General features: G+C 45.8%; 2 protein-coding genes across 4 annotated transcripts in view; both read right to left on the bottom strand.

Annotated features, from left to right (window-relative positions):
• LOC105828451 (putative transcription factor SOX-15) overlaps positions 1 to 355 on the bottom strand; it is a 29,196-nt gene extending 28,841 nt beyond the window's left edge. Inside the window, exon 1 of the mRNA XM_028191392.2 lies at positions 57 to 355. Coding sequence (XP_028047193.2) covers positions 57 to 238 — 182 coding nt within the window. The 5' untranslated portion in view covers positions 239 to 355. The remainder of the gene's footprint in view (positions 1 to 56) is intronic.
• Positions 354 to 27,469, bottom strand: LOC118646737. 3 transcript variants are annotated; one of them, XM_036290304.1, is made up of 4 exons: positions 26,808 to 27,469; positions 26,134 to 26,225; positions 16,388 to 16,540; positions 354 to 552 (listed from the first exon to the last, which is right to left on the bottom strand). In XM_036290304.1, the coding sequence occupies exons 1-4, from the start codon at positions 27,449 to 27,451 to the stop codon at positions 419 to 421; spliced, it is 1,023 nt and encodes a 340-aa protein (XP_036146197.1). In that variant the 5' UTR covers positions 27,452 to 27,469; the 3' UTR covers positions 354 to 418. The 3 variants fall into 3 exon arrangements, 2 of the variants coding, with proteins under 2 accessions (XP_036146197.1, XP_036146198.1); XM_036290305.1 differs by lacking the exon at positions 26,808 to 27,469 and adding an exon at positions 26,311 to 26,790; XR_004964189.1 differs by lacking the exons at positions 16,388 to 16,540; positions 26,134 to 26,225; positions 26,808 to 27,469 and adding an exon at positions 6,097 to 7,650 and having other exon boundaries at positions 468 to 552.
• Positions 27,470 to 27,960: the final 491 nt, after the last annotated feature.

Raw genomic sequence — 27,960 nt, 5'->3', positions numbered from 1 at the left:
AGAGAGAGAGAGAGAGAGAGATGAAAAAAGGGAGAGGCAGAAATGGAGACACTTACGTGTAGTGCGAATAAGACGGGCTGCTGGCTTGATCGATGAGAGCGGCGGTTGACAGGCCTTGCGCGATGGCAGCCGAGGGATCCCTAGCTGGCGAGGAATTCTGCGTCGTCGCCGCTGCCGCCGGTATAGCGTGATGGTAGCGCTGGCACATTTCGGCCAAGTTCCACCCATGGGCATCCATATATTAGCACTGCTTCGCTTTTCTTTGGCGTACCATCCATTTCACACGCGTTGCGATACACATACACACACTCTCTCTCTCTCTCTCTTTCCCTTTCCTGGTCCTTTTCTTTTTATTTCGTCTCTCTCTCTCTCTCTCTCTTTCTCTCGCTTCTTCCCTCGATAATTTTTCACTCGCGTTTTATGTGTCTACGTATGAGAGCAAACGGTAAGAACGACACTCGCGACGACGGTGACGAGGCGCGAGGATGTTCTGCCGATCCTCCGGTGACTTTGGTGTACCTCTTCGCCTTCGGCGGGGGGCACGCGCGCCGCCTGTTAATCAGGAGAACAAATCTATTTACTTGACCGTTAATGATGCGCGCACGCATTTCGAGAATAATCGAGAGGCGCTGTTGTTGAATGGACAAAATGATTAATTCAGTTGGAAAATTTAGATAAATTAACAGCATTTTTTCTCAGCGTATTCATGAAACTTAAGCTTTGCAAAATTCTGAACGTAAGTAAATTGCACATTTTATTTTGTTCCAAGGAAAAATACAGATTTCTAGAAATTACAGTTTCAAGAAATTCAAGAGTACGTTTATGAATTTTTTATGAATCATATGAAAAAATGATTGGACGTGAGACGCTCAGAGATAAAACTATAACTCCTTCACATTATTTTAAGAAGTTTTAGATATTTTCGAACCATCTTAAGAACCATCTTTTGAATTATAAAGATATTAAGAATAAAATCAAAGTTCACAGAAGATGCTAGTTTATATGCGGTGCGATGCAAATAATTCTGGCTGTTGGTGAATTAATAAACTTTGAATGTTAACAAGTTTTTTACTTTTGCTTGCGCTCGCAGCGAGAATTTGAATTTGCGTAATCGTAACGGTTTTTTTAAAAAAATGTTTTCCAGCAGAAATCGCGGCTTCAATAACTCTCCAACAGCGCTCGAATATCTAACCGCACAACTAAATCTTGCATTATATAACCCTTCCCTCCCCCCTTGCCCTCCTTCCTCTCGATCTAAATGCAGTTTAAAGCCACGGTTAATGAAAGTGTCCGTTTAATTTCTAACCGCAAGCGGGTTAGGGGAGGGCGGGGGGAGGGAAGGAGGTGTACGTAAACGGAGGGCTCGAAAAGCCGTGTGTCGGATAACGATCGGCATCTGGATCGAACGGATAGCGATCGACTTCCACTCGTGCCACGGCGATCGAGCGTTAATAAGCGTCGTGCAAAGGTGTATCTATGAAATAACTATAATAAACCCGCGCGGTGAGTTACGGCCGCACGAAAACGATCGTCATGTCGCATTCTTTTCGCGCTCTCCGTGATCCCGGGGAAATGAACGAGCAAGAATTCGGGCGCGGGTCGCGGAAGATGGACGAGCGATGCGCCATTTTCGCGGGGATCTCGCGGCAAGGAAACTCTCAATCGCGAAAGGACGAGAAATTAGGATACTCTTTGAATTTCGTGGAGTGAAAGCACTGCCACTACTAATTTTTTGAATGATTTCCCACTCAGGAGGAGTTAAAATTCACCCTAATAGAGTGAATTTTTAACTTTTATTGGAGGTGGAAATCACTAGAAAAACTAGAAAAATAACTCTTATTGGAGTGGAAAATTCAATCTATTAGAGTAAATTTTAACTCTTATGGAATGGAAAATCACTCGAAAAAATTGTAGCGGTAGTATTTTCATTCTAAGAAATTTAAAGCGTACAATCAAGATACAATACGATTAGGAAATTCCAACGTACGAGATTTAAAGCATCGCTCGAACGGTTTCTTTACTTTTTATTTTTTTTTTTAAATGAAATTTCGTGACATTTAACATACATTTGGATATTCACTTCATCAATTGACTGTACTCGCAATTGACGTTGTCCCCAGTATTTTTTCATCGAAACAAAAGAGAAACAACGATCGATTAAGCGTCATTTTATACATTTTGCGGAATCATCGGCCGACTCGAATAACCTGGACAAATACATACATCCTCGACAGATTCCGCGACACTTGTACCTTGTAAATATCCGATAGATACTCTACGTTAACTGGATGCCCGGTGCGGAACGGCTTATTCTCCAATTTACTATGTACTTGATGAATTCGACCTGCGAGCGCGACACACACACATACACATACACAGGCACGCGCGCGCACATATGCAACAAATAAACAAAAGCATGGGAGGGAATGGGACAAACTCTGTGGTTTTAATTTTCTCGAGGGATTAATCGTCGACTACTGGGCTGAGAACGTCGGGTATATACGTTCGAGTCGTTTAAGCGCTCGGACGTTAATCACGCCGTTAACCGGCGCGCGCGATATCGTTGCAAAGCGGACCGATCGACAGTAAATTACCGGGCCCGCGCGGTCGGGCCGCGAACGGTAAAACGCCCGCGTTCCCTCCCTCCCTCCCTCCCCCCACTTCTTCGCGGAGGTGGCAATTAAGCGCGATACGTTACGCGCGGGACGTCTCGAAACACCGAAAGCCACGGGGGGAAACCCGATATCCGCGGGCTCATTACGCTCGATCGCGACGACTGACTCGCATATTACGGTTTTGCCACGCCTTTTCCAACGAAACGTAATCCCAGGACTATCCGTTCGAGAGTTTTATCCCCCGAGAGAGAGAGAGAGAGAGAGAGAGAGAGAGAAGACTCGAAGATTCGTAAAGTATCGCGATCTCCGCGCGTAACAATAACTGTCGCTCCGCGCGAGCGACTCGTGTGACACGGAGGGGGGAGGGGTGGAGAAAAATCGACGAGGAGCAATAATAACGAAAATAATCGTTCGAAAACACGCGCGTAACGCGAGGCCACGGCGATAACGGCGGAGCGGGTTGAACGGCACAACGCGCGGCGATCGACGCGTTCCCTCGCTTCCCGACGGGGATCTATTATGTGTGGTACGTACGCGGATCCCGCGTACACGCGCGCGACGAAATCGTAAAGTCGCGCGTATGGTATGTACGCGCCACTGACGGAGGTCTCAATTCGTGATGCTCTCTCATACGCGCGTGTACACGGAGAGAATGTTCTCTGAAAAATTACCCTGAAAGTCGTGGGTAATGGTGGGACAACGTAAACCTTGAAGAATTTTACCATACTTTTAACAAATTTACGAAAATTTAATAAAATTTAGCAAAGTTTTAGTAAATTTTGTTAGAAGTATAGTAAAATTTGCAAAATTTTGTCAAAAGTATAGTAAAATTCTTCAAGGTTTTACGTTGTCTCACAATTACCACGATTTTCAGGATAATTTTTAAGAAAAAATTCTTTCCGTGTACCACGCAACATGCGCGCACACTGAAAAAAAGGTTTGGTCATAATAATCCAGCCTTGGTTAAAGTTACCCTGGTGAAATAGTTTCAACTAAACACAAAGTAAACATAACAAAATAATGTAATTATAACAAAATGTTTACCATTACTACCAAATGTTTTGCTAATATTATTATAATATTATTATATTGTTATTATTACTATATTTATTTATAACAACCAAGTATTTCAACGATATCATTACTAAATAATTTTACAAATTCACCAAGGATTTTTTTTCAGTGCATACACACGCATACACAGAGAGAAAGAGAGAGAGAGAGAGAGAGAGACAAAGGCGAGACGCGTAACGCAATAATAATCATAATGCCAGATCGATACAACGCGCGATGTTCGCTCGCCGCTCATCGTCGCGACCGATCGCGAGGACGCGCCGTTGACATGAAAGCGAGGAGGAATGCGCGCGACAACGACATCGGCTGGCTTCAACAACCAAGAGCTCGCTGAATTATTAGTTGCTGTACGCCGTCCCTCGTCCCGCGTAGAATCCCCCGCGCGTCTCTCTGCGATACGCATCTCCGAATCGCGTAGACTCGCGGCTGACGGACGCGCCGCGCGGCGCACGGAATAAACGCGCGATTATCGCGCGGACGGATGCACAGATATCCTCCGATGAATCGGCGAGATGCGCGTAAATCAATATTACGGCGCGTTTCGCGGGATATTAAGCGACTTCAACTCTCGCTAACGAGAATCGAGGGATCCGACTACCGTGGTCGATCGGGATCCCGACTCCCGACACGTTCGGGATCCCATAAAGAAGGGCTTGCAGATATAACTTACAATTAGATACCACGCCGTTTTAACTTATTTCCGCCGGAATGATTGGAGTTAATATATTGTATCGCGGCAGCTTATCGAACGTGTCATTCCGATGAGGGGAAACTTGATGCTTGGACGGTTCCGTCGAGCTTGCCAGTGGCACGATACATTGGCAGTACATTAGCCAATACATATGTTTAGCCAATGTTTTCCCAAACGTAACGCCAGTATTGGTTCCAAATTAGAATGCAATTAATGTCCAATATGAAAAACTGATTGGTTCAACATTGGGCAACGTTGAACCAATATTGCCGCTTAGACAAATTGGCTAAATAAAGTGAAGGGTGCCACTTTACAGTATTGAACCAATATTGGGAATATTGTCTTTACATATTGTTTAAGGTTTCGTGCTACTAGGGATAAATAAAGCCTCTCTCGATAATCGAAGTTGCGAAATTATCCGAGAAATTATCACCGAGATAAATTCCCTCTGTTGTTTCTTTTCTCCTTTCTCCGCTATCACATATCTACTACATCCTATTGTGTAATTTTTAACGTTATTGCATTATCATCCATTCGTCGAGTTGACAGCTCGTGCTCGCCGGGCGCGGATTTCACAATAATAGCCGAAATTCCTGCACGCGTGCCGGACCGAAGGTAGAAAAGTTCAACTATTATTACACGCATAATTGCGACGCCGCCGTCGCCGATCTCTCCGAATCGCGCCTTTCTACGTCGCGGTAAGGCGAAGCCGCGCATCGATCGCGTGCGTGATTCTATCGTGGATTTTTCAGGAGTCATTCGCGACGACGACTTTGCTTCGTCAGTGGTGTTCTCGCGCACGTTTCTCTCTCTCTTACTCTCTTTCTTTCTTTCTTTCTGGCGGACGGTTCTGTCTACTCGGATGCAATCGCTAAATAGTATCACATATCGAAAAAGCAAAGGATCCTTTCTACCTCTTTCTCTCGACAAGCTAACGAGTAACGTCGCCGACGCCGCCTAATGGTTTCCGATGATTTTCACATTGACGTCGTTACGGCGCTTTCGCCGGCGAGATCCTCCGGTTTCGAATCGATCCGATCGAAACGGGATTATCTCCCGCGGGCGACGGACGGCACGTGAGTCTAAGCCGAGAACGTTAACGAAGGTTTCACCGTGCATTTTTTTTTTTTTTTTTTTTTTTTCGAAAATCGCCTCTAGAGGCTGCGGCGCGCTCTGTTCCTCTCTCTGTCTCTCCCTCTCGCTCTCCCGACCGTTTTTCCATCCTTCTCTCTCCGATTTACGCCCACGCGCGCGCGGCCAACCACGGAACCGGCCGGCGGGTAAGAGAGAGTGTATTTCTCGCTTATTATCCTTTCCTTCGATTTTCTACCGAAGGGAAAAGAATACGCCGAGGGAAGGGTGCCGTCTACGTATATTGTTCGTGTGCGTGTGCGCGTAAATGTGTGTGTGTCGGCGAGTATCGTCGGTATCCGTGACGTGTGACTCACCCGCACACGCGGCCCGATGTACTCGCTGGGAGATTTACAGCTCATTACCGATTTCATACCCTGGCGTCACGATCGATTCGCCGAGCCGGTCGGCGCGGCGCGGCGGAATCGAGCGGAGCCGGAGCGACGCGCGACGCGAGTGTCGTCGTCGTCGTCGTCGTCGTTGTCGTCGGTATCGCGTGCCATACCGATACGTGACACCGCGCGAGCGATCGGGTTTCGCTCGTGGAAAACGCGCGCGCGCCCAATGGCTTTTCTCTCTCTTTACCTTTGTCGTCTCCTCCCACGAGGGCGAAGTTGGGCCACGGCAAAGTCGTCGTCGTCGTCGCCGTCGGATGATGATCGAGGCGCGAACGGTCCGGGGGGGAACCGTTTCGTTTTTTCCCCCTCGAGCCGAGGCGGGAATCGAACGTGGGCCGCGCGCGCGCGTTCGATCGATCGATCGCGCGCGAACCGCTCGGTTCGCGAGAGCCGAGTGTGGGTGTCACTGTCAAATTACGATGGGCAAAAGAAAAGAGAAGAAAGAGTCCCTCGTCTGCGAGCGAGCCGTGTTGTCAGCGGCGAAACGAATAACGCACTGTAACATTCACAATGGGGTTGCGTGTGCGTCGCACAGCCGCGGAAATGTCAAGCGACGAGGATGTTGGGACTTGCAGCAACAACAGCAGCAGCAGCAGCAGCAGCCGCGGCGGCGGCGACGGCGGCGGCCGTCGCTCGCGTGGGAGTGTGACATAATACCGCGCTCCGCTCCTGCGCAGGAATCCCTGCGGAGGCACTCACCGCAGAGAAATCTTCCGTTTCCTCCTCCTCCTTCTCCTCTTCTACATCTTCTAATCCTAAAATGGATGTCCAATCGCCAGGGTGAAGAGTCACCGGACGCCGATTTCAGACGTCGTCTCGCTATCCCCCGCGCGAGTCGCGCCCCGATATCCCCCCCGATATCTCACACTGCCGCAGGCAATAATAATAACGTGCGCGCGTTTCGGTCGCGCGCGACAATCCCGTATGTCACGTGCCCGTCAGTCCGCCTCTCGCTCGTGTGCACGGGCGCGAGCGAATCTGCTCGCAGCAACGGCGGCAACGCGTACATGCGTGCGTTGCGTGTCGTCGTCGTCGTCGTCGTCGTCTAGGACCGCGCGCGACAGCGGCCGGCCCATCCGCCTGCCTGCCTGCCTGCCTGCCTGCCTGCCTCGCCTCGCTTGCTTTCGCCTGCTGCACGGTCCGTGCTGCACAACGACTCGGGGCCGGAGCGCGAACTGAAGTCGGGCTCACGCGCGCGCTCCGCCGAGGTGAGCGGAGGTGACTTGCTACTCGGGCCAGGCCGGGGCCCGGCGCGGCGCGGCGCGGCGCGGCGCGGCGAACCACCACGAGAGCATCGGCGGCGACGGCGGCCAGTGGCGTCGAGCACGCGAGGAGGAAGCGGGCCCCGTGTGTATACGCGCGCACTCTCCCGAGTCGGAATTTTGACCCTACATTAAACCTTTAATTCTAAAACATAGTAGGAGCTAAAGATATGGAAATAGGTTCGATTAGAGTAATACGATTTGTTACTATAACTTTGACCCTTATAATGTCTGAAATTTTTTGTTTCACTGTTTTTAGCGTTAAAATAGGTTGATTCGTATAGTAGTTAAAGTAGCAAAATAGGTTTTATTCTAAACCTTTTCTGAACCTTTACCTGTTACATATTTCTGATAATTATATAGACATTCTGAAAAGTTTTCAAGTTTATAAAAAATTATGAAAAATTGTATTACAAATTCTAAAAAGTGTTTTAATAAAAAATTTTTTTCAGAATTTTTTGTATAACTTTTTATAATTATTATATGAATTTCAAAATTTTTAAAATTTCTGTATAATTCTTTATATTTTTTTTATAGCAAAATTAAATTAATGATGATATTATATATTAAAGTTTAATGTAGTTTAATGTTGCAATCTTTATGATACATTTTTTTAATAGCAGACAAAAAGTATACGGCAATGCATTATATTTCGTTTAATAAAATATAACGAAAAATATAAAGTTAAATTTGGTCAAGTGATATCCACAAGATTTATCATACATATAGAGACTTTTTAGCTTCAAAAATAATAATATTAATTACTTAATGTTACATCTCTTTAATATTAGAACTCTTAATTAGAACTATGTATTATATAAGAAAAAAGGGGAAAGCATTATTTACACAAAAGAAAGAAAGAAAGAGAGATAAGATACACATGCATATATATGTACATACATGCTTATATGTATGTATACACGTACGTATATATAGACATTATTACACAATGTTATTCTCCTCTCTCTCTCTCAATTTGACAATAACACTATTTTTACCACACATTAATTATAATTTATTTACATGTGTAAATGACTTATTTTATTTTACTCTTTTTAGTTTTTCTTACTTTTCTTAACTATTTCTAATTTTTTCTCTCTATTTCTCCTTACTGTCCATTCCTTTTCTTTTATTTATTCTTCTTTTACTTTAACTTCAAATAAAGCGTTTCTTCCTGTCTTTCTCTTAATATAATAATAACTAAAAATAAAACAAGGCACAAAGTATTAACTTATCTCAAAATACTTATTTCCATAAAAAAAAAAATGAAAATTTCGTATAAAAATGAAAATATACTTATGTAATTGTACAACGCATAGTGCGTTATACTAATCTTCGAATTCGGCGCAACCGTATTTTCCTCCACGATATAATATGCATACAGAAACAAAAAACTAATCTCGCGTATGTCACGTCATCCCGAACTGTCATATCATCACCGTAAAACTCTCCGCGGACTCGACTACCAATCGAGATATATATTAGGAAGCATATGCGGCTTCAAAATAGTATTGAAATAAAATGTGTAGAATATTACAGCTCAAAAAAAGTTAATGGAGTTAACGAGAGCATCAAAGTAGATTTAATAAGTGTAATTTCATCAAAGTAGATTTTTTAAATAGTTTCTCGAGTGTTTAAGCAGGTGCAAAATACCCTTATGTTAGGAAAGTAGTATCAAAATTTCGACTGAGGTACGCGCGCGTGTTGGTGGACACGGATGTACCTGGCGGGAGAAGGTGCCCCGTGCGAGCGAGCGAGTGCCCCCCGAGCGCGGGCCCGTGCGGATCCGCCCGTGCATTGGCGGCGTGCATCTTCCTCGCCGTCGGTCGTCGTCGCCATCGCCGCCGCGAAAGTTCCGCGCGGTGGGACGAAAAATGGATGCGAGTTCCGCGAAGAGGAGCGAGAGAGAGAGAAAGAGAGAGAGAGAGAAAAAGTGCAAGATGCGAAGGCGTATTTAAAAGCGGAGTAGGCGGTGCCTCGGGCGACGAAATTTTAAGGATTATCCCTTTAAGTGGGACGTTGGGAAGAAAGGAAAACGGATAGGATGGGAGACACGCACGGCGATCGCCTTTCGTTATTACGCGTCAGCCGCGCGCTTCTAATTAATTTATATGCCCCTGAGGATTAGATTGGATTGAATTTAATCGTCCCGGCGAACGGCGGGCGATTCGCGCCGCCTCCGCCGGTCGAGCGTGTGCTAATAATTTCGCGCGTGCAGTATGCAAAGTGCACGGAGCTATCGCGCGTGCGTGCGTTTCGACAGTCGTCGATCCTTCGAATGTATCCGCAAATGTCATTGCGGGATATGAGGTGGAATATGTATGTATATGGCGGGGGGGGGGGGAGGGGAGAAAGACGACGGAGGCCGCGATCGCACGCGGGGGGAGGTCGGCGCACGCGGTATGCGAGGCGCGGATTCCTGATTTCGCGTTTTTAAATTTTCGCGCTTGGCTCACAATGTGCGCGTTTACGTAATCGAAATGCGTAGGAAGCCACGCAGATTGATTAGCACACGAGAGAAAGAGAGAGAGAGAGAGAGAGAGAGGAGAAAGGTTGCGACCATATAGAATATATCGGCTGGCTGGTGGCTCCAACGCGAGTCGCGCGCGGAGCCGAACGGAGCGGAGCCGAGCGGAGCCGCGGCGGCGGCGGCGGCGGCGGCGGGACCACGTGGGTGTCATCACACGCGCGTGAAAAAAAAGCCCGAGAGATTATAGACGCACACTCTGCGTTATACTCTCTCTTTCTCTAACGTCCGGGCCCAGTGACTCTCAAAAGACGCGCCGCGCGGATGGGAAATTTCGACCTTGCGATCCAACGCGAAAGGAAAATCTGTGCCCAATGGGTCTCCCTTTCGAAAGTTTCCCGCTTGGCGAGGGTAAACGTAAGAGGTAGAGCAGCACCCGCGAATCGCCTCGCACGAGGGTAGCGGTCGGGGTCCGTCCCCTTCGGTTGGTCGAAGCGCTTCGCGGACAATAGCGCGCGCGCGTCGCGAGCGAAAAAAGGTTTGAGAACCGTCGGCCTAGAGTGTTAGAGGAGTGTAGGCACACACCGCAATATCGCCAAGGGACGACGGTGCATAAAGGATCCCGATAGCAATGACTATAAATTCGCTCTAAGCGCGAGTCTAAATATAAACTACGTTATACGTACCGCGAGTACGACTCAGCGTTGTTCCCGCGAGAGAAAAATCGCACATTTTTATCCTGTTATTATTACCATTAATGCGACCTTTCGCGATTGCGCGTCTCTCTCTCTCTCTCTCTTATTCCACCCGGTGTTGCATTAATGCAACCCACCTGCTTCGCTTTAACGCTTCGTTAACGTCCGACGCTTCGTTACGTCGAACTTTATCCCGTAAGCGAGCAGAAAAGTAAGTGTGTACGACGAGGGAGGAGGGGGGAGGTGGGCAAGAGGGAGGAATGCATTTTAATTAATTCGCGCGCGCGCGCGCAAAATCATGCGTTGGGAATTAACGTAAACAAGGCTGACTCTTTTTTGCGCGCGCGTAGGAGTCTTCGCTTTGCCGCGGCGCGAGTATTAAGTAGATTAAATTTTTTTTTCAAGAGCTAAATAACTTTTCGAACCGAACGGTATCGCCAAGCGCAACACTTGCACTTCCGATAATCGTATGCACTTAACGCGATACTGTAACCGCAGACAGCTAGGCTCTTTTGTTCCCTCTCTCTCTCTCTCTTTTCCGTGTGAGTTTACTTTAAAATGAACTATCAATTTTAATTAGAAGAATAATTTGAAAGCGCGGATTCCTCCTCTCTTCGAGGAAAAAACCAATCGCAGATCGATCTGCGGCCCGAAAAAAATTACTCAATCTTAAAATTGAAACTTATGTATTCAAATTAACGCGATCATTGTTTCACGTATAAGCAACAACATATAGTCTTCTTAGAAAAATTTGAAAATCTTGAATTTCAAAATATTATAGTCTTATTTCAATACTATAAGTGTTATTTCAAGAATAATAATATCATTATTTTAATAATTTTATTTTAAGAAAATTATTCTTAAATAACAGGAATATCATTTTCTCGATTAAACTATATAAAATTTTAAAATGAATTTTTATCCAAGTAAATCTTTTTGATTTAACGCAATATAACCCCATTTCAAGATTTCCGTTTTGAAACTGAAGACATTGCCAAAACAACAATATTCTTCTTTTTTTCTGTGTAATTGAAAAGTTAATATTACACGCGCGAATTCGCGCGGCGTATAGCGGCCGCCGATACGCCGTAGTGAATGTAAAACCGAGCGTACAAATTGAATATTTAAAAGATTATAAAGCAAATTGCGAGAGGATACCGCGGCCAGCTCACTCGGCTCGCGCGCGTATTGGCTGCTCTTTCGATAATACGATCGATACCGATCTCGGATGACGTAGCTGGCTCACATCATCGCGGAGCGCAAACAGAAAGGTAACGTCTGAAAAGAGTTCCTCGCGGCTAATCTATCCCTCGTGCGTATAATTTAGCGAACCGTCGGAAATCGTCGTCCGTTTCGATCTGGAGAGAGACGGAGAGGAGGCGAATACACAGACTAATAAAAAATGTAGAACAAACTTTCTAAACCTATCTTTTTTTCCCCCTTTTTTTTTGTTGGTCTCGTCGCAGATCAGCCCGCGAGCGACATCCTCGTCGACCGTGTACCGCCTTTCACCGGACACCCCGTATATATTATCACGTCTTCATGTGGCATAATAAAAATAGAGGTGGAACAGAAGCGATGGTAAACGGAAGAAAGCGACAACCGTAAGAAACCGTAAAATAAACTGAGAGGAACATCATGCTCGGGCGGCCGTCACTCACCTGAGCGGCTGGTATGTATATGAAACGATATAAGTGCATTGTGCTCGTTAATGCGCTGGCAAGCGCGTAATGCTTGCGTATGTGCATAAATATTTATGCTATTCGGCTGAACAATCCCTAAAACGAAATGAAGTCTCTGCAGCCGTGACAGGAAGGCTCGCGCGCGCGCGCGCGCATTATCATTGATACAATATTTCGCGTGTTGCTTCTTATTGTCAATCCCTTCGGCGACGTAATCCCCTCTCGATGCGGCTTGTCTTCTTCCGTTCTTGCTATCGGCGTTTTCGCTTCGATTAAAAAGTTCAACTCGCGAATTAATTTGTGCCACCAATTTGAGCGCTTTTTTTTGCCTTTCTCTTATTTATTTATTTACTACTGTCTATTTTGTACTCTTAAAAAATAAAAAGAAACGGCAAACAAACGATAGAAAAATAGACAGAACTTATTCGTCTACTACTGAAATGTAAAATAAATGTTTTACTTCAAATGTATGTTAAGTACATACAAATGTTAAATACTATTTTGCTTTTTTATATTTACTACGTGAAATACTTATTTCGGGTAGTATTTTTACAGGTACATCCTTTTGTCAAAACTATTTTAACAATGCAGCTGAGAAGGACCGGTCCAATTCGATGGTACAACAAAGCCACAGGATACGTATTCGTTCGGACATTTATGCTGGCTGCACGTATGTTTTTGGACGAGGCAAAAAGAAGCAGATAGAAAAAAAAAGCAGAAATGTTACATATGTTTATAAAAGGAGAAATATTATGCAAAAAAATAATAACTCGGAATTGTTGAATTCGACCCAACTGGCAATTTTAATATCAATTAGAGTATTACGTATAGAGTAGTACAAGTAGTGCTACTATTGATATTAAAATTGCCAGTTGGGTCGAATCCAACAATTCTGAGTTAGTATTTTGTGAATAATCTATCACCGGCGACGATAAGTTTAATTTTCGTTGAGAAATATTATATTCTTGTTATACAAAGAGAAAGAGCACCTCTTAGGAGCAACGTGAAATATACAATAGACGTAAAGCAGAAAATTCGATAAAGACACCAAGAACAAATAGAAGAGAGAAAAAGAAGGAAAAAGAAACTGATCGATTTCTGGCAAGAAAACCTTACAATTAGTAGTATTGTATAGCGTAAAGATAAAAAATATCAAGTAGAGACACAAAAATGGAAAATGGGTACAACAAAAGAGAAATAAAGCGACAAAGGAAAATGGAGAGAGGAAGAGAGAAAGACATAGAAGCGGACCAAGGGAGACGAACCCGGTCGAGCCGAACGCCACTTCTATCCGCTCCCGAGAGAGAGAAAAAGAGAGAGAGAGAGAGGTAGAGAGAGGAGACCCGATGCACACAGCTTAGGCGGCGTGTGCAAGACGGTGCCCCCTCCCCGCGAGTTCCGCCGTGCACGTGCATCCAGATCGTGCGCGCGTGTGCGTGTACAAAGTAGGTCCAGCGGCGCGGAGGAGAGCGAGACGGCGAGCGGGTATCGCGCCGTCCCCTCGCGGCCGGCGCGACCAATCCGCGCCGAGCGCGAGCTGCGTGAAGGCGGAACGCGTTGCTCTTTCGCGTATATATTCCGCGGTATTTATTATTCAGTTTGCAAATACGTGGCAAAAATGATCTCTCTCCCGCGCGGGCGCGAGTCTGCGCGCGCGCGCGCGTATACGCGCTGGATGTTGGCCTTGCCGCCCGGAGCCGGGAGGTGGAGCCAGAAGGCAAAGGAGCAGGGTAAACGGCGGAGATATCGGCCGTTAATTTGTTAGAAACGCCACCGGCACGGCCGATCGCGCCGCGTGCGTGCGTGCGTGCGTGCACATGCGACGTCGCGTCACGCTCAGACTCCATTCGAGGGACGCGAACCTCCCATGAGAGCCGCAACCATCGAAAGATATGCGCGGATCGTATCGGTGGTAGCTCTGTATAATAATGATAAAAATCGAATTAATATTCCGAAGGGGCAAAGTCCGTGTTTCGCGAATGGGAATTGAAGTTAATGCGGCCGACACGCGACGCTGCTAAATGACGCGTTCGTGCTTGTCAGTCACCGCTTTAAATAACGTGAGCGGCGCGTTCGGACGGAAAAGGAGCGTCGTCGTCGTCGTCGTCGTCGTCGTCGTCGTCGCAAAACACACCGTTTTTCTACGAAACGCGTGTGCATTCGCACCACGGTCAGTTGCGCCTTCTCCACCCGCGTGCGTGCGGTTCTCCGCCACGCCGCAACATTTCCGCAGTTAACACACTCGTCGGGGCCGATATCATCTCTACCTTTCTTTTCGCCCCGCGCCGTTCTCTTTGATGTCCGCCAGGCACGCCCGCGTCTCGGATTCCAAGGAAAAAAAACGCGATTTAATCGTTGCGATTGTAATTACAAAATTGCAAACGGCGCCCCCGTCCCGATCGTGATCATCGCGCGTGTCGTTGATTCTTTAATCGCCGATTCCCAGAGAGATCCCTGCCCGCGTTGTGGAGTATTTAACGCGAATTATACGGAGTCTAATCACGCTACCGAGAACGCGCGCGTAGGGGGGTGGGGAGGAGGGGGAGAGACGGAAGGGCTCGCTCGCTCGCTCATTCTCTCGCAAGTGATGCGGTCCATCGCTGGTCAGACGATGGTCGGAGGAGGAGCCACGCGTGGACGCCGCTCGAGAGATATGTCCCGTGGACGCGCCGCCTCGGCCGCGCTTCAACGAACTTTCGGAGGATCCCGAAAGGAAACCTCGGAGGGAAATTCAATTTCCCGGGAGGCGTGAAATGTAGACGAGATTGGGATCTCGATGACAGCCGGCGCGCGCGATTTATTATACCGTGGGAAAGTCTTGGCCGCAACGTCGCATCGCGAGCGGAAAGGTGAGGTAATCGAGAATATTATTTTGTTGTCTATATAGTTTCACTTTTTTCACGATATGTTAAATATTTGTTAATGACTCTAGGAAACGTTAAATTATGCGGCGCCAAGAGAGAGAGAGAGAGAGAGAGAGAGAGAGAGAGAGAGAGAGAGAGAGAGATCGTCGCAAATTAGAGATGGAGAACTATCGATAGTCACCACTATCGATAATTACCAACACTTTGATATCTAACTATCGATAATTATCAATAGTTTTTCGATAATATAAAATACATTTATAAAACGTATTTTGTGTATTATTACATAATGCGTTTACAAAATTTTTAAAAATGTTTGAATATATTTGTAAGTTTTTAGGAACATTAATAAAATTAAAAAGAATGTGATTAAAATGAAAATTTATGATTTGATTATATTTTACAAAAAATTTTAATGAAAAAAAAATTTACTTTTATTATATTTGTTTACATAAAATTGTATATTATATTAAATTGTATTATTATATTTAAATTGTAAAAATTAAAAAACTTTATCAAAATATTTCAGTTAAACAACATTTGATTCTAGCAGCCAATATTTTTTGCTATAGTTGTTAAATTTTAAGAACTAATAAATTTAGCTTCGGCAGAAACAACATTAGCTGTTCTTATTTTAAAGACACATTTTATTATAATAGCTATCATGGCTAAATTTTAGCTTCGGTAACGAATCCTTTTTGTGTACATTTTGCTTTTCTGCTTCTATGATTATTAAAATTTGTCTTTGTAATAGCATTTATAATGGCAATAAAAAAATAAAACAAAAACTATCGAAAACCATCGATCGTTGCAAGAATACTATTGATAATTTTTGATAGTTAAAACTATCGATAATGATAGTTTTAATTATAAAAGTGCATCGATAGTCCTTCATCTCTACCGCGAACGTTTCCCGCGGAGAGTCCTGCCGTTTCGCGACGTTGAAAGAAAAAAAAAAGAGAGAGAAAGAGAGAAAAGAAAGGAAGAACCGTGGCGGTTCAAAGTTCAAGGCACTTTACGCCCTACTTCCTCCGCGACTGCGTCGTTCGAGCCGTAAAACGGCCTCTCCCCGAGGATAGGCACAAATTAGAATCCCGTGGAATTCGCAAAAGTCACAGTCGAGTTGGCAACCGGTCCGTGTGTGAACGTAAACCGCGCAGTTTCAAACCGCTGTTTTCCTTCCGCGGATCTTCCCCCTTCCCCCCTTCTTAAAAATATCTTTTCCCTTTTTTCATGGTGCGAGACGAAACAAATTTAAAAGTCTCCCGTGGGTATCGCGAGGATCTCTCGATACGCCGTGTTCTCTGTCGCATAGAAATCGGTTTCGTGTATCTACATGGCTCGTTACGGCGCTTCGCATGGGATTCGAGATGGATCTGGGAAAAGTATAGAAAATTCCGCGAGCATCGCGCGCGTTCTCTCTTCCGGTCGCGGGGACATTAAAAAAAAAAAGGCCGATTTTCCGACAGTGCGGAGAATTGCGAGCGGCGGAGGCTCGTGGTACTCACTTGGCGACGCAAAACGGGAACGTTGTGAAAGCCCCGGTGCGGAGTGGCGCGGCACCTCAGTCTCCTCCTCCTCCTCCACCTCGTCCTCTTCGTCCTCTCGACGCCGCTCGACGTCCCCTCGCACGGCGGTGGCGGCGACGGCGGCCCTCCTCGCTAGGAAATAAGAAATTTTCTTGAGAGATGCGAGGAGCCTCTCCGTGCGAGGGAGGAGGCCTAGCCAAGCGAACATAGTTAATTTAGATTGTATCGCGTGAGAAGCAGGAAATGACGAAATATCCTGAGTGCTGACTTATGCACGCCGCCTCGGCCGCGCCGCGCTGCTCCTCGACCTCAGCCGCGCGACTCTCTGCTCTACGCGCGGGGCCTCCGACACGCAAGGATGATACCTTTTTTTTCCCCCCCTCCTCCCCTCGCGCATATATTCCTGTATGTTCCGATCTGAACGCCGACGTCGCGCCGCGCGTATTTGCGCTCAGGACGCCCGACGTCCTCCGACGTTCGCGCAATGGAACCTTCGAAAAGTTTGACACGCTGGAGGAGAGAGGGGTCCGTTAAATTTATTACAGAACCGTTCCATCCCAGAGTCGAGTCCCAGAGATACCGTGAGAAATTGGAGAACGTTTCGCCGTGGCAAAAACTTCGCGGGAAAAAAAAAAATTAACTCTTGATAATTTCGAGTGAGCGAGATTCCGGTTGAAAGATTACAAGCTGCGAAATGTGTCTTCACTTTCCCTTTATTTATTATAGCCGCGAGGAATCGGGATTCGATTAATTACAATTGTTGTTTCATCGCTGTCTCAAATGTCGATGCGCGTTTAGAATTGGGTATGGCTGCCAGACGGTCTTCCAGGTCGTACCCCGTACCGTGGAAATCTCGTCGGCGCGCTGGAGGAAGTGACGCGGGAATAATTTGTCACACGTGATTGGAGACGGCGTATAATGAAGGCTCGAGTTCCGAGTACAATCGGTGCCATCGGTTTTAAACGACCGTATATATATGAGGACGCACGTACAGTACATTCTTATACAAATAAGTCGCCGCGGCAAAGCCAAATCTAAATGTAGCTAAATTTAAAAGTTCCCGCATAAACAGATAAAGCGAGAGAGCTCATCGCTTTCTTTTTCGGTCGAGCACTTTTTTAGAAATACCTGGCGAAAAGTCAAATTAAATCCCTCACATTTTTAATAATAAGGTATACCCGTATTCAATTTGGCTCACCCCCCATTTTCAAATAGTTATACAACAAATTTCACAGATAACGCTAATATATCACTCAGGAATTCGATATGGTGTATTTATTCGAGTTAACTGGTCAATATCTGCTTTCTACGGCTTGTAATCACAAATTGTGTTCTTCCGAATCTAAAATTTCAGAGGTAAGTTTTTTGTTTTGTAGGATTATCATGTAACAATTATAAATATCCACAATTCATATTATTGCATCTCTTTATTTATGCTTTTCAACACTATATTCACTTTACATTTTTATTAAAACATCTTGTTTATAATTAAAGGAAGAAAGGTCTTTGTATTGTGAAACCATTGTGGCCAGGAACACTACTATCTTATTAATATACAAAAATTAAGATTTCGTTTCTTTACTTAATGCTTATTAATTTTTGATTATTATTTATCTTTCTTTAGTTATATAGTTGAAGCTTCTTGACAGGGAAAAATTAAGCTAACGCCCACGTAATAAATAAACACAGTTTCATTACTTAATAAATAGCTGTATGTGTAATTTTGTCCATAAGTATGTTAATAAATGCTTAATTAATGTCGATTGTTATTGTCGCATTTTTTCAAAAATATTTACGAAAAAGAGGAAAATACATAGCTGAGCCACATTGGGCTATGTAATCAACAAGTGCTATCTTTTTTAAAAATCTTTACTGTATAAATCTTTACTTACATAAACAATTGAAAATATTTCATATATATTTTTTTTTAGTTTTAGAAATATTTCCTTTTATCTGATTCTTATTTTTCAATTTCGTATTCATCAAAAAATTAGAAAAATCCCCAAAACCTAGGGGGGGGAGGTGGCATATTGAGCGCAGGTACCTTAGTGGAAAACGGTGAGAATAAATCTGTAACGCAATATGCGCACACGGAGTACTATACATGGCGATATATTTTATCGTCGGCGTAAGGTGTAACGGACATCGATGCGCAAGGTCACATCCCATACTTCGTTGTCGCAAGGTGAATGAGAAGATGCCCGTCCATAAGGCGTTATAGAGAGACGTGGGTACTGTACTTAATTCCGCGCACGAAACCGGGTTCTTTCCGTCACACTCCCATGGAGCTTGGTCACCTGAAGAGTTACTATGCCCAATTAACCCTTTGAGAACCGTACGCTCGCCGGGCATTGCCACTTCCGACGTTGCAACAGTTTTCTCTCTCTCTCTCTCTCTCTCTCTCTCTCTCTCTCTCTCTCTCTCTCTCTCTTCTTATTTGCCGCGCGATTTTAGCGAGCCCATTATCCAAACCACGCGATGAAAAAAAAAAATATTCATATCGCGGTTACATATTCAACGTGCGTGCGTGCGCGCGCAGCGCGCATGCGTTTCCTTAATTCTATCGCGAATAATGAATCTCGTCGCCAGAATTTTTGTACATGATAATATTTAAGAGAGCGAGCAACTCGATCCGTGTATACCGTCAATCGCGGCGAGTTATATCAAACGCGCCTTAATCGATGACGACTGCACGGGTTCGCGTGCAGGTCATACGAGTCCACGTTTCCACGTGAGCTCTCAACTGAAGAGAGAAACGGGGAACGGGGGAGAGAGGTCGGGACTCTTTAATCCCTCACCTGTGACCCAGATGATTCGCGATACGCGTTCACGAGTGACGAACGGAAGGGAACGATCCGATGTATCCCTCGAGGGGGGGATCGTGAATATTCCGTTCATTCGAATTTCCCCCGAAACGATCCCGAAATTAAACCTGCAGCCTAAGCGGCGAGTTTCCTCGCGTAATGGAGTCTCTCCCCCGCGCGATACGAAAATGGAGAACGTTCGCGTTTCACGTTTCGTCACCGTTCACTCCGCGGCAAAGACACGCGGGCGGAAAATTCATCTGCCGGGAAAAAGAAAAAACGACGCGGGTGCGCTACGAGCACGCTACCGTACCGCATCGATAATATTCCAAGGGAGGAGGGGGGGGGGGGGGAGGGCCTCATTAGCGATCCAGGAACGTCTCTCCTCCGCCGCGAGGTGTAATTATCTGTTACAACGCGACCGCGTTGTACGTGTGTATGTACGGCGTATAACAGCAGATCAGCGCAACGATTAAGCTCAAAAATAGTTCATGGGAACCCAGGTAAGCTAATCTCCATCGCATTAGTGTTGTTCCATACAGTATAAAATGCTTTCCGAGGAGGAAGCGGCATGCACGCACCTTTACCGCTCGCGGGGTCATCACTTTCGAAAGACCGCGAACGCCTCCCCGCGCGGCTGCCCGCGAATAATCCACGAGGGGAACCGCAAAAGTACAGAAATTCCCGCCGGGATTCAATTTCGTTCTCGGGTCCTCGAAATCGTTCTCGAAATCGACGCTCGAATCTGAATAGGCAAACCTATAGTCATTAACGTTCGTGCGTCTTCTTCTGTTTTTTTTTTTTTTTTTTTTTTTAATATTCGATATCTTCGATCGTCTCGCAAAGCATTCGTCTCGAGTCCATAAATTAATGCAGCGCACTCGCTACTGTACGATAGCTGAGTACGATCGCGTGCACGGAATCGTGCGCGTCGTTCGGTGTCTCTCGAAATCTACGAGCGCTCCTGGTGAGACAGGACAGGTCGGGTCCAACTCGTCGCGGGAAAAATGACGGGTTCACCATTGGTAATCTTACCCCGGTGTATGTGTGTGTGTGTGTGTGCGTGTGTGTGCACGCCGGTATACACGTATACAGGGTGTTTGCACGCAAGGTACTTGAACGGCGTTATTTCGCGTTTGCGGTTTCCGCGAGTTTTAGGACCGTGACATCTTTTCCGCGAAGAACCTTTTCTCAATGCCCGACGGTTATCGCTCGCGATCGATCTTAATTTTTCAACGTCGGATACACAAAGAGAATTTTCTCTTAAAGATTACCCTGAAAGTCGTGGTAATTCTGAGACAACGTGAACCTCGAAGATTTTTACTATACTTTCGACAAAATTTACTAAGGCCCGGTTCCACAACTCACGGTTAAATTAACTGGCCGATTATTCCATTGGAATTGGCCAATCGTATTTGTCGTTAAGCAAAATTAACAAATACGATTGGTCAATTCCAATGGAATAATCGGCCAGTGAATTTAACCGTGAGTTGTGGAATCGGGCCTTAAACTTTGCCAAATTTTATTAAATTTTCATAAATTTTGTTAAAAGTATGGTAAGATTGTTCAAGGTTTACGTTATCTCACAATTACCACGATTTTCAGGGTAATCTTTCAGAGAAAATTCTCTCTGTATATCATTCTGGAAATTTTTGTTTAAAGCGGATCTGTCGATAGCTCTCCGAAATCCGAATCAAGAAAGAGAACGTTCGATCAAGTCCAATCCAGTCTATAGTTCGAGGGAGATGGAGGGGGGGAGGGGGAATATTGAACGTCGGTTTTTGCTGAGAAAGAATCGCACGAAGGATTCGCGAGGTGAAACTCGTCGCGGAACACCCTGTATAATCTAGCTCTGCCGTATACCTCTACGGTACCTACCTACCTACCACCCGCAACCGACAACAGGCCAAGCCGGGGCAGAGTCTTAGGCCAGGCCAGGCCGAGCAAGAGTCGTGTAAGAAGGGGTTAAGAAACTCTCGAACTGAAGTGCCTACACCGGAAGCAGGGGCCTTGCTTTCTGGGCTAATAACCGTACCCACATCGACACGCGGGATCTGCGTGCGCGCGTACACGCTTAGACGAGAGGAAGAAGGAGCGAGTGAGAGACAGAGACAGAGCGAGAGAGAAAGAGAGAGAGAGAAAGAAAAAAAGAGCGTGAGAGGGAGCCGGGAGGAGGAGGAGGGGTCGGAAACGAGGGGTGGGAGAGAGAGAGAGAGGTGCAATATAGCGCGCGGCGGGGCCTCTTTATGCGTGCGCGTACGTATATACGCACGGAGACGGCCCCGGTGTGATGACGCACACACAGGTGCGAGGGGCCCCCTTATCAGCATGCAAAGCTAGATTTTATGTGCGATCGAATGCCGAGCCGGGACGGGATTCATACGCAAATCGCAATCGAGTTACGTGCACGCGAGAGTGCCGCCCGGGAAAACGTCGCGATGAAAACCCGCCGCCGCCGCCGCATCCTACGTCATTCGCGATACCGAAATCGATGTCTGCTCCGATACGGAGGCCTCATTACGTATACGAGTATATTTACGCTGTTTGATATGATTTACGTGGAAAAACATATCGATTATCCGAACGGCGGGGTTTGACGAGGGATTCGGGATTAGCCGAGCGTCGCGCGTATAATTCTTGTTTACTTATCATATTTGAGCGTATTACCGCTCATAATAAATGCACACGCACAATTTCCTGCGCTATAATTATAGCTGCCAGGTTTACGGCGCGTCAGTTTATTCCTTAGGCCGCCATAATTATAAATATGATTTCTCCACTTTGCGGGCGCGCGGGTAATTTTATGAAATGACGGATCTCGCGCCTGAAGTGGATCTTCTCACCGTTCGCGGTGAGATTGATTATCGCTCTCTCTAACTGTACAACGGATGGGTCTCGTAAACAGATAAATCTGCAATTAAATGCGAAATTAACCTGAATATGAAGCATGCGCGATTAGGTATCTCTCGCGGACGAGGTAACGTTACGGGATAACAGACACGGAGGAGTCCTCGTAGATAAGCGACATCCGCTTCTGAAATCCCGTCTCGAAAAAAACGTCCGGGGGGAAACGACGTTTCGGCGCTCAGGAAATAACGATTAATTGATCTCAAAAGGTATCTCGTAAACGTTTCGCTTCTCGCAAATCGGTACGCCCGGGGGGGGTAACACCCGATTAATTAAGCGTTATCGCGAATGATGCATGCACCCCACCTCGATTCTTCACCGATCCGAATTCCCCGGGGATTTTAACAGCATTTCTAACGAGCCGGTGAGATACGGTCGCCGAGACAAAGGGAGATTAATCGGAAAACGGTAGCGCGTTCGGTAGCTGGTCCAGCGAAGCGACAAACGACAAACGCGCCGCGCGTTCTCTTGCCATCGCGGGAGCAAATTTAACCTGACCGAGGGAACAAACGAAACCCTTATCGCGCTCGCAAAACGGTACTCCATCCCGTTTTCCGCTTCCTGCGCGCTCTCACGCGCTCTCTTACGCATCTCCCGTAGTACGCGTGTGAGATCAGAGAGAAGCTCTCGACCGACGGACGTGTCCTCGGTCCTTTTTCAATTTGCGAATCTTGATTCCTTCTTCGTCCATCATCTCCTGCTGCCCTTTGCACCCTTCCGTCCCGCGATACGCTCGCGCGGCAAAAAAAAGAAAACTGCAGCCAGGGTCTCTCTCTCTCTCTCCCCCGAGTGCAGGTATACATATAAGAAGGGAGCGGATGTCTGGTGTGTAAGGAACCGCTAAAATGGTGTTCGCTCTTATCCGAAGATCTAGAGCGGCGATGCGAAGAGAGGCACGCGGAGGGCTATACGTAAGGTAAAAGGAGGGCTCATGACTGGCTGGCTGGTCGGTCGGTCGGTTGGATGGTTGGTTGCCCGCTTGCTTGGTTGCTTGGTTGGTGCCGTGGCCGTTTGGTTGGGCTGGTTAGTGCCGTTACTAGAAAGAGGCCACCTAAGTTCGCAACAAGTGCTGAGTTATGCCTCGAACTTTCTTTATAATGAGACACCGGTCGACGAAATGACAAACGTAATTAAAGCGAGCAGCCACCGGAGGTCAGGGATCTCCCTGAGATTTTCACAATGAGAAACGCGAGCCCATACTGCCCCCCCCCTCCCTCTCATTCTCTCTCTGTCTCTCTCTCTCTCTCTCTCTCTCTCTCTCTCTCTCTCTCTCTCTCTCTCTCTTGCTCGTCATCGCCCGTTCGTTTACCACCGCAACATCTTCATTTACGTTGCTGAGATGTTATTGCGTATTTCAGGATGTGTTTTGTGTAGAAAGTTGATGTTAACGTCGCGTGAAATGCCCTGAATTAATATCGTTATGTTCGACGTTACTTTCTACCCGTTACATTTTGACACTTGTGTAATATAATTACTGTATGAAATTGTAGAATGCTTCTCTGTTGAAGGTTGACCGAATTGGTGGCCCGTAAGCGTCACACAGGTTATAAAATAACATCTATGGAACGTTACCAAAAAATACGGGAGAGCGCGAGAGGATTCGGAAACCGACTTGAACTTACATGTGGGACTTTTTTCCGAACAATCGCGAATGCAACCTTGCCCCGTTTTACGCCTCCCCGTGACACAACAATGGAAACGCAATGGTACAACACATTTCACTTTTTCGCAACGTGTGTACCAGAGGGGGGCCTAAAAGTATTGCGCGATTTCCTTACCGCGAGAGAATTCACCTCGTACACACAATGTAGATTGGAATTGGCCGTGTACCGTAAAAGCCTAATTAACATCTTTCGAAACCGAGGCGCGCGCGCGCGCGTCTTGTGTTTTTCGACTTCTACGCGCGAGCGGCAGGTGGCTTAAACATGGTGTAAACATTCGAAATTATAAAGGACTTCTTTTCCTCTGCGTTTCCCCAACCGCGCTGGACCCCATTCGGTTACTCCTTACTGTAACGTTAATAGAAACAGCAACGTTGTAACACGGAGGTCTCCCGATTAGGGTTGCCAGACGATTATAGGCTTTAATCGGACATGTCTGGCTTTTTATAGTTTAGGTTTTTATAGTTTTACACTGACATGTAAAGTTACGTGATAATAAATACGTTTTAATCAGTTTTAAAACTTTAAGAATTTTATACGACAAGAAAAAGGATGACTCTGATTTAAAAAATCTACTGACACATGAGAAATGATCCGCGTATTTTAATTCTTTAAACAATGCAGAATATTACTCTGAACAATTAATACTAGCGGAATATTATTTTGCTACTCCAGGCCATAACGCAAACATCGAAAGAGTGTTCTTTTTGATAAACACTCAATAGTGAAAAGAACGGAATAAAATAGAAATAGATACAATAACTAACATGATGTGCCTACAGTACAACATGAAATTAACGTGTCAAGAGTTTTACAAAATGATCTCTGAGGAAAATGACGTACTTAATAAGCTTAAATGCCAAGTACCTGAAGCCCATTAGCAATAAGAATGAGATAAATTAAGAGGATACCTGAACCTGTCCTGTTTCACCGATTATTTTGATTATTTCCAATTCATTAATCTTTCAATTGTATTTACAGAATTTATGAAAAAAAAGTTTAATTTCATTTACAAATTAAATTTTTTTTGTTTTTTGTATAAAATTCCTACGTTCACATTATGTTGCCATCTGTACTTTGATTTATGAGAACAATTTTTAATTCTGTAAATACAATTAAAAGATTAATGAATTGAAAATAATCAAAATAATCGGTAAAACAAGACAGGTTCGGCATTTCCTTAAGATTGAGTTTAGTTGATTTGTTATTGAGTACTGCTTTTATTTTCTTTATGTAATAATTATGCCAAATATTAATTACCTATTATTTTAATGTTGAATTTTAATTTAATTTAATACAATATTTTTTTATGTAGAAAATTGGGATTTGTTTGTATTATAAAGATTTGATTTCAGTACAAACTAAATTTTGAGACTTTATAATTATAATTATTATTAATAAGAAGACAAATGTTATTTTTGTAATAGACAGTGTTACATCGTTTCTTCCATAAAGAAAATGACAAAAATTGTTTCTCATTTTTATATGTGTTTAATATGCCAAATATTGATTTTCAGTTTTATAATAAACCTATTCTATATATGAAAAAACTAATGTTTTATTTTTTAATATGTATAATATTTTATGTGTGTGTGTGTGTGTGTTTAGTAAGAAATAATAAATGCTGTTTCCTAAATTAAAAAAATACTGTCCGGCTTTTAGGGGGTAAAATGTCCGACTAAATTAACAGCTGTGTTCGGCTTTTCTGATTTTTTATCTAACAACCCTACTCCCGACATGCTTCAGATTATCGCGGCGTACTCTCATTCTTGTTTTTTCTTTTTCCTTATCCAACGATCGCGACGCGCATTCCGCAATACATTGACCGGCAGATAAGATAGGGGAAGCCTCGAATATATCGGAAGTCGTGTCTCCTCGCTATCGTTCGCGCGAGGAGAAACCCGCAAAATGCCGAAGCTCTTATTTATTACGCGTCCCTGCGCGCGGAACGTCGCGCGTCGTTCGCGAATACTTATTTCCGATTCCTCGATCAGGGAGAAAGAGAGAAAGAGAGAGAGAGAGAGAGAGATAGGAACGGTCGAGCCGCGTTTTACATTCCAGGATCCTCCACGTGCACCGACCACGGCACCCACGCTTATTCACGCGCCGCGGGGGCCCGCATATAAAACTGCTCCCGAGTTCGGCGGGGTCAGGGATCACGTGAGCCGCGCGATAAGGATCTCGCGTGAATGATTGCCGATGATATTTCACTTAGGGATCGTCAGGGACTTGCCGACCGTTCCCGCCATCGCGAGCGGCCATCGCAAGTATCTGTACCGAAAATTCCAGAGGAAACGCCGTTTCCTCCTTCGCGTATCGAAATTGTACCTGCCTGTCTACGACGTCTACGTACCTCTCATGTTGATATTGCGCAGTGTCGTCCCAGTTATCGTTTTGCACGAGAACCAACCCCGTGAACGGAGCCCCTCGGCGGTATTAACAAATCTGAAAAATAAAATGAGAGATTGGTAAATACGTTAATTTAACCTTAACATAAATATAATTAATTTTAACAAAAGATGTAGTTTACTTTCAATGGTCGACATAATTCTTTCATAATTCTAACCCCCTTTGTCTCGCGGTTCCCTCTCCTTTACACTCCTTTCCGTGGTGCATATTGGTGCATATGCAACAGGAATCATGCAAACCCCCGTTCACCGAAATTGCGTTAATACATACACCTATCCGTATCGCCATCCCGAGCCGAATTTCTTAAACGCCGAGAGATCACGCCGGGCGCCTACGCACGTTTCGGTGGCGCCACCTCTCGCAAATTAACCAAATTAAATTCATGATCGCGAACGTACTCGCGAGTGCCATTACGAATTTGGCGCGCAAACGAATCCGCACGATAAGTAAAGTCGACGGAGCCGCCTCGATCTGCCCGTGCCGATCTGCGTATTTTCTATACAGCCGCGCATGGATCGCTCGAGAGCGACGGCTGCCCGATCGTTCACCGATCGCCATTTAATTAACTAAACGCGACGCGGTCCGATAAACGATACCGCGCGGAGCCATTAAACTCACCGGCGTTGCTGATAACGCTCGCCGTTGTCGTCGTCGTCGTCGTACGTTTTCTTCCTCTCACGATTGTTGATTTCTACCGTCGACGTCGGAGGCAGCGTGCTGCTTTGCGAGGAACGACGACGACGACGACGGAACGTTGGTTTCGAACATCTCGATGGAAAATCTCGTTTTCGGAGCGAGTGCAAACGCGGGCGCGATCGTTCGACTGACTGACTGACGGACGGACGGACGGACGGATGAACGGACGGACGACCAGACTGAAGGGCGCGGCGATATGCCGATATCTCGATCGTCGTGATCTTTAGCCGCGAGAATATCATAGTCGCGTAGACTATATGCCTCGCTTTCTCTTTAAAGGCGGAACAACGGACATAGGAAATCGTCAGAGGCAAAACGTTAAAATATCTCCAGCTGCCTCGTCTTGACCATTCCCGGATATTCCCGGATGTGGGAAAACCGCGACGAGAGACCCGAGCGACGAAAGGCGATCGTAAATCGCGTCGATTCTCCCGATGACGCAATCGAAGGAGACGCGCCTTCGGAGCGACTTCACGCCGGACTCCCCCCCCCCTCCCCCTTGCCGTCCTCCCTCCCGCCCGCGGTCGGGCTTTTTCCCCGTGCATATTCGCGAGGCCGCCAACCATTAATAATCCCTCGTCTATCTCTATACTCTTTTTGGCATCGACGACGAGGGCGAAGGAGGAGGGGGAGAGGGAGGGGGCGGAGGAAACGAGAGTCCATTTCCCCCCGCGACTCGGTGCGACTGCTGGGCGACACGCGGTCGTTTCTCGGGGCACGTTAAAATCGCGGCTTCTGTGTGCGTAATGCGGTGGATGCGCGCCTACCCGGTCGTCGTCGGTTTGTCCGACTCTCTTGACTCGATTTCGCGACCGCAACTCTCCCTGGGAAGATATATCTCTCCCTGTGTGCTCCGGCGAACGCCTCTCTCTCTCTCTCTCTCTCTCTCTCTCTCTCTCTCTCTCTCTCTCTTTGTTTCTCTTTCTAGCTCTAGCTCTCCCTGCTCTCCTCTCTCTTCTTTCCATGCTCTCGAGCGCGTCGAGTCTTTCCTTCCTTCTTCTCTCTTTCCGCAGCCGTTGCTCCTCTCGGTGATTCTTCGTCTCTCTCTCTCTCTCTCTCTCTTTCGTTCTCTCTC

This window comes from Monomorium pharaonis, chromosome 7 (genome assembly GCF_013373865.1).
Source record: "Monomorium pharaonis isolate MP-MQ-018 chromosome 7, ASM1337386v2, whole genome shotgun sequence".
Classification (NCBI taxonomy): Eukaryota; Metazoa; Arthropoda; class Insecta; order Hymenoptera; family Formicidae; genus Monomorium; species Monomorium pharaonis.
Note: the sequence above shows the minus strand (reverse complement) of the source record. Positions and strands in the feature narration are given on the sequence as shown.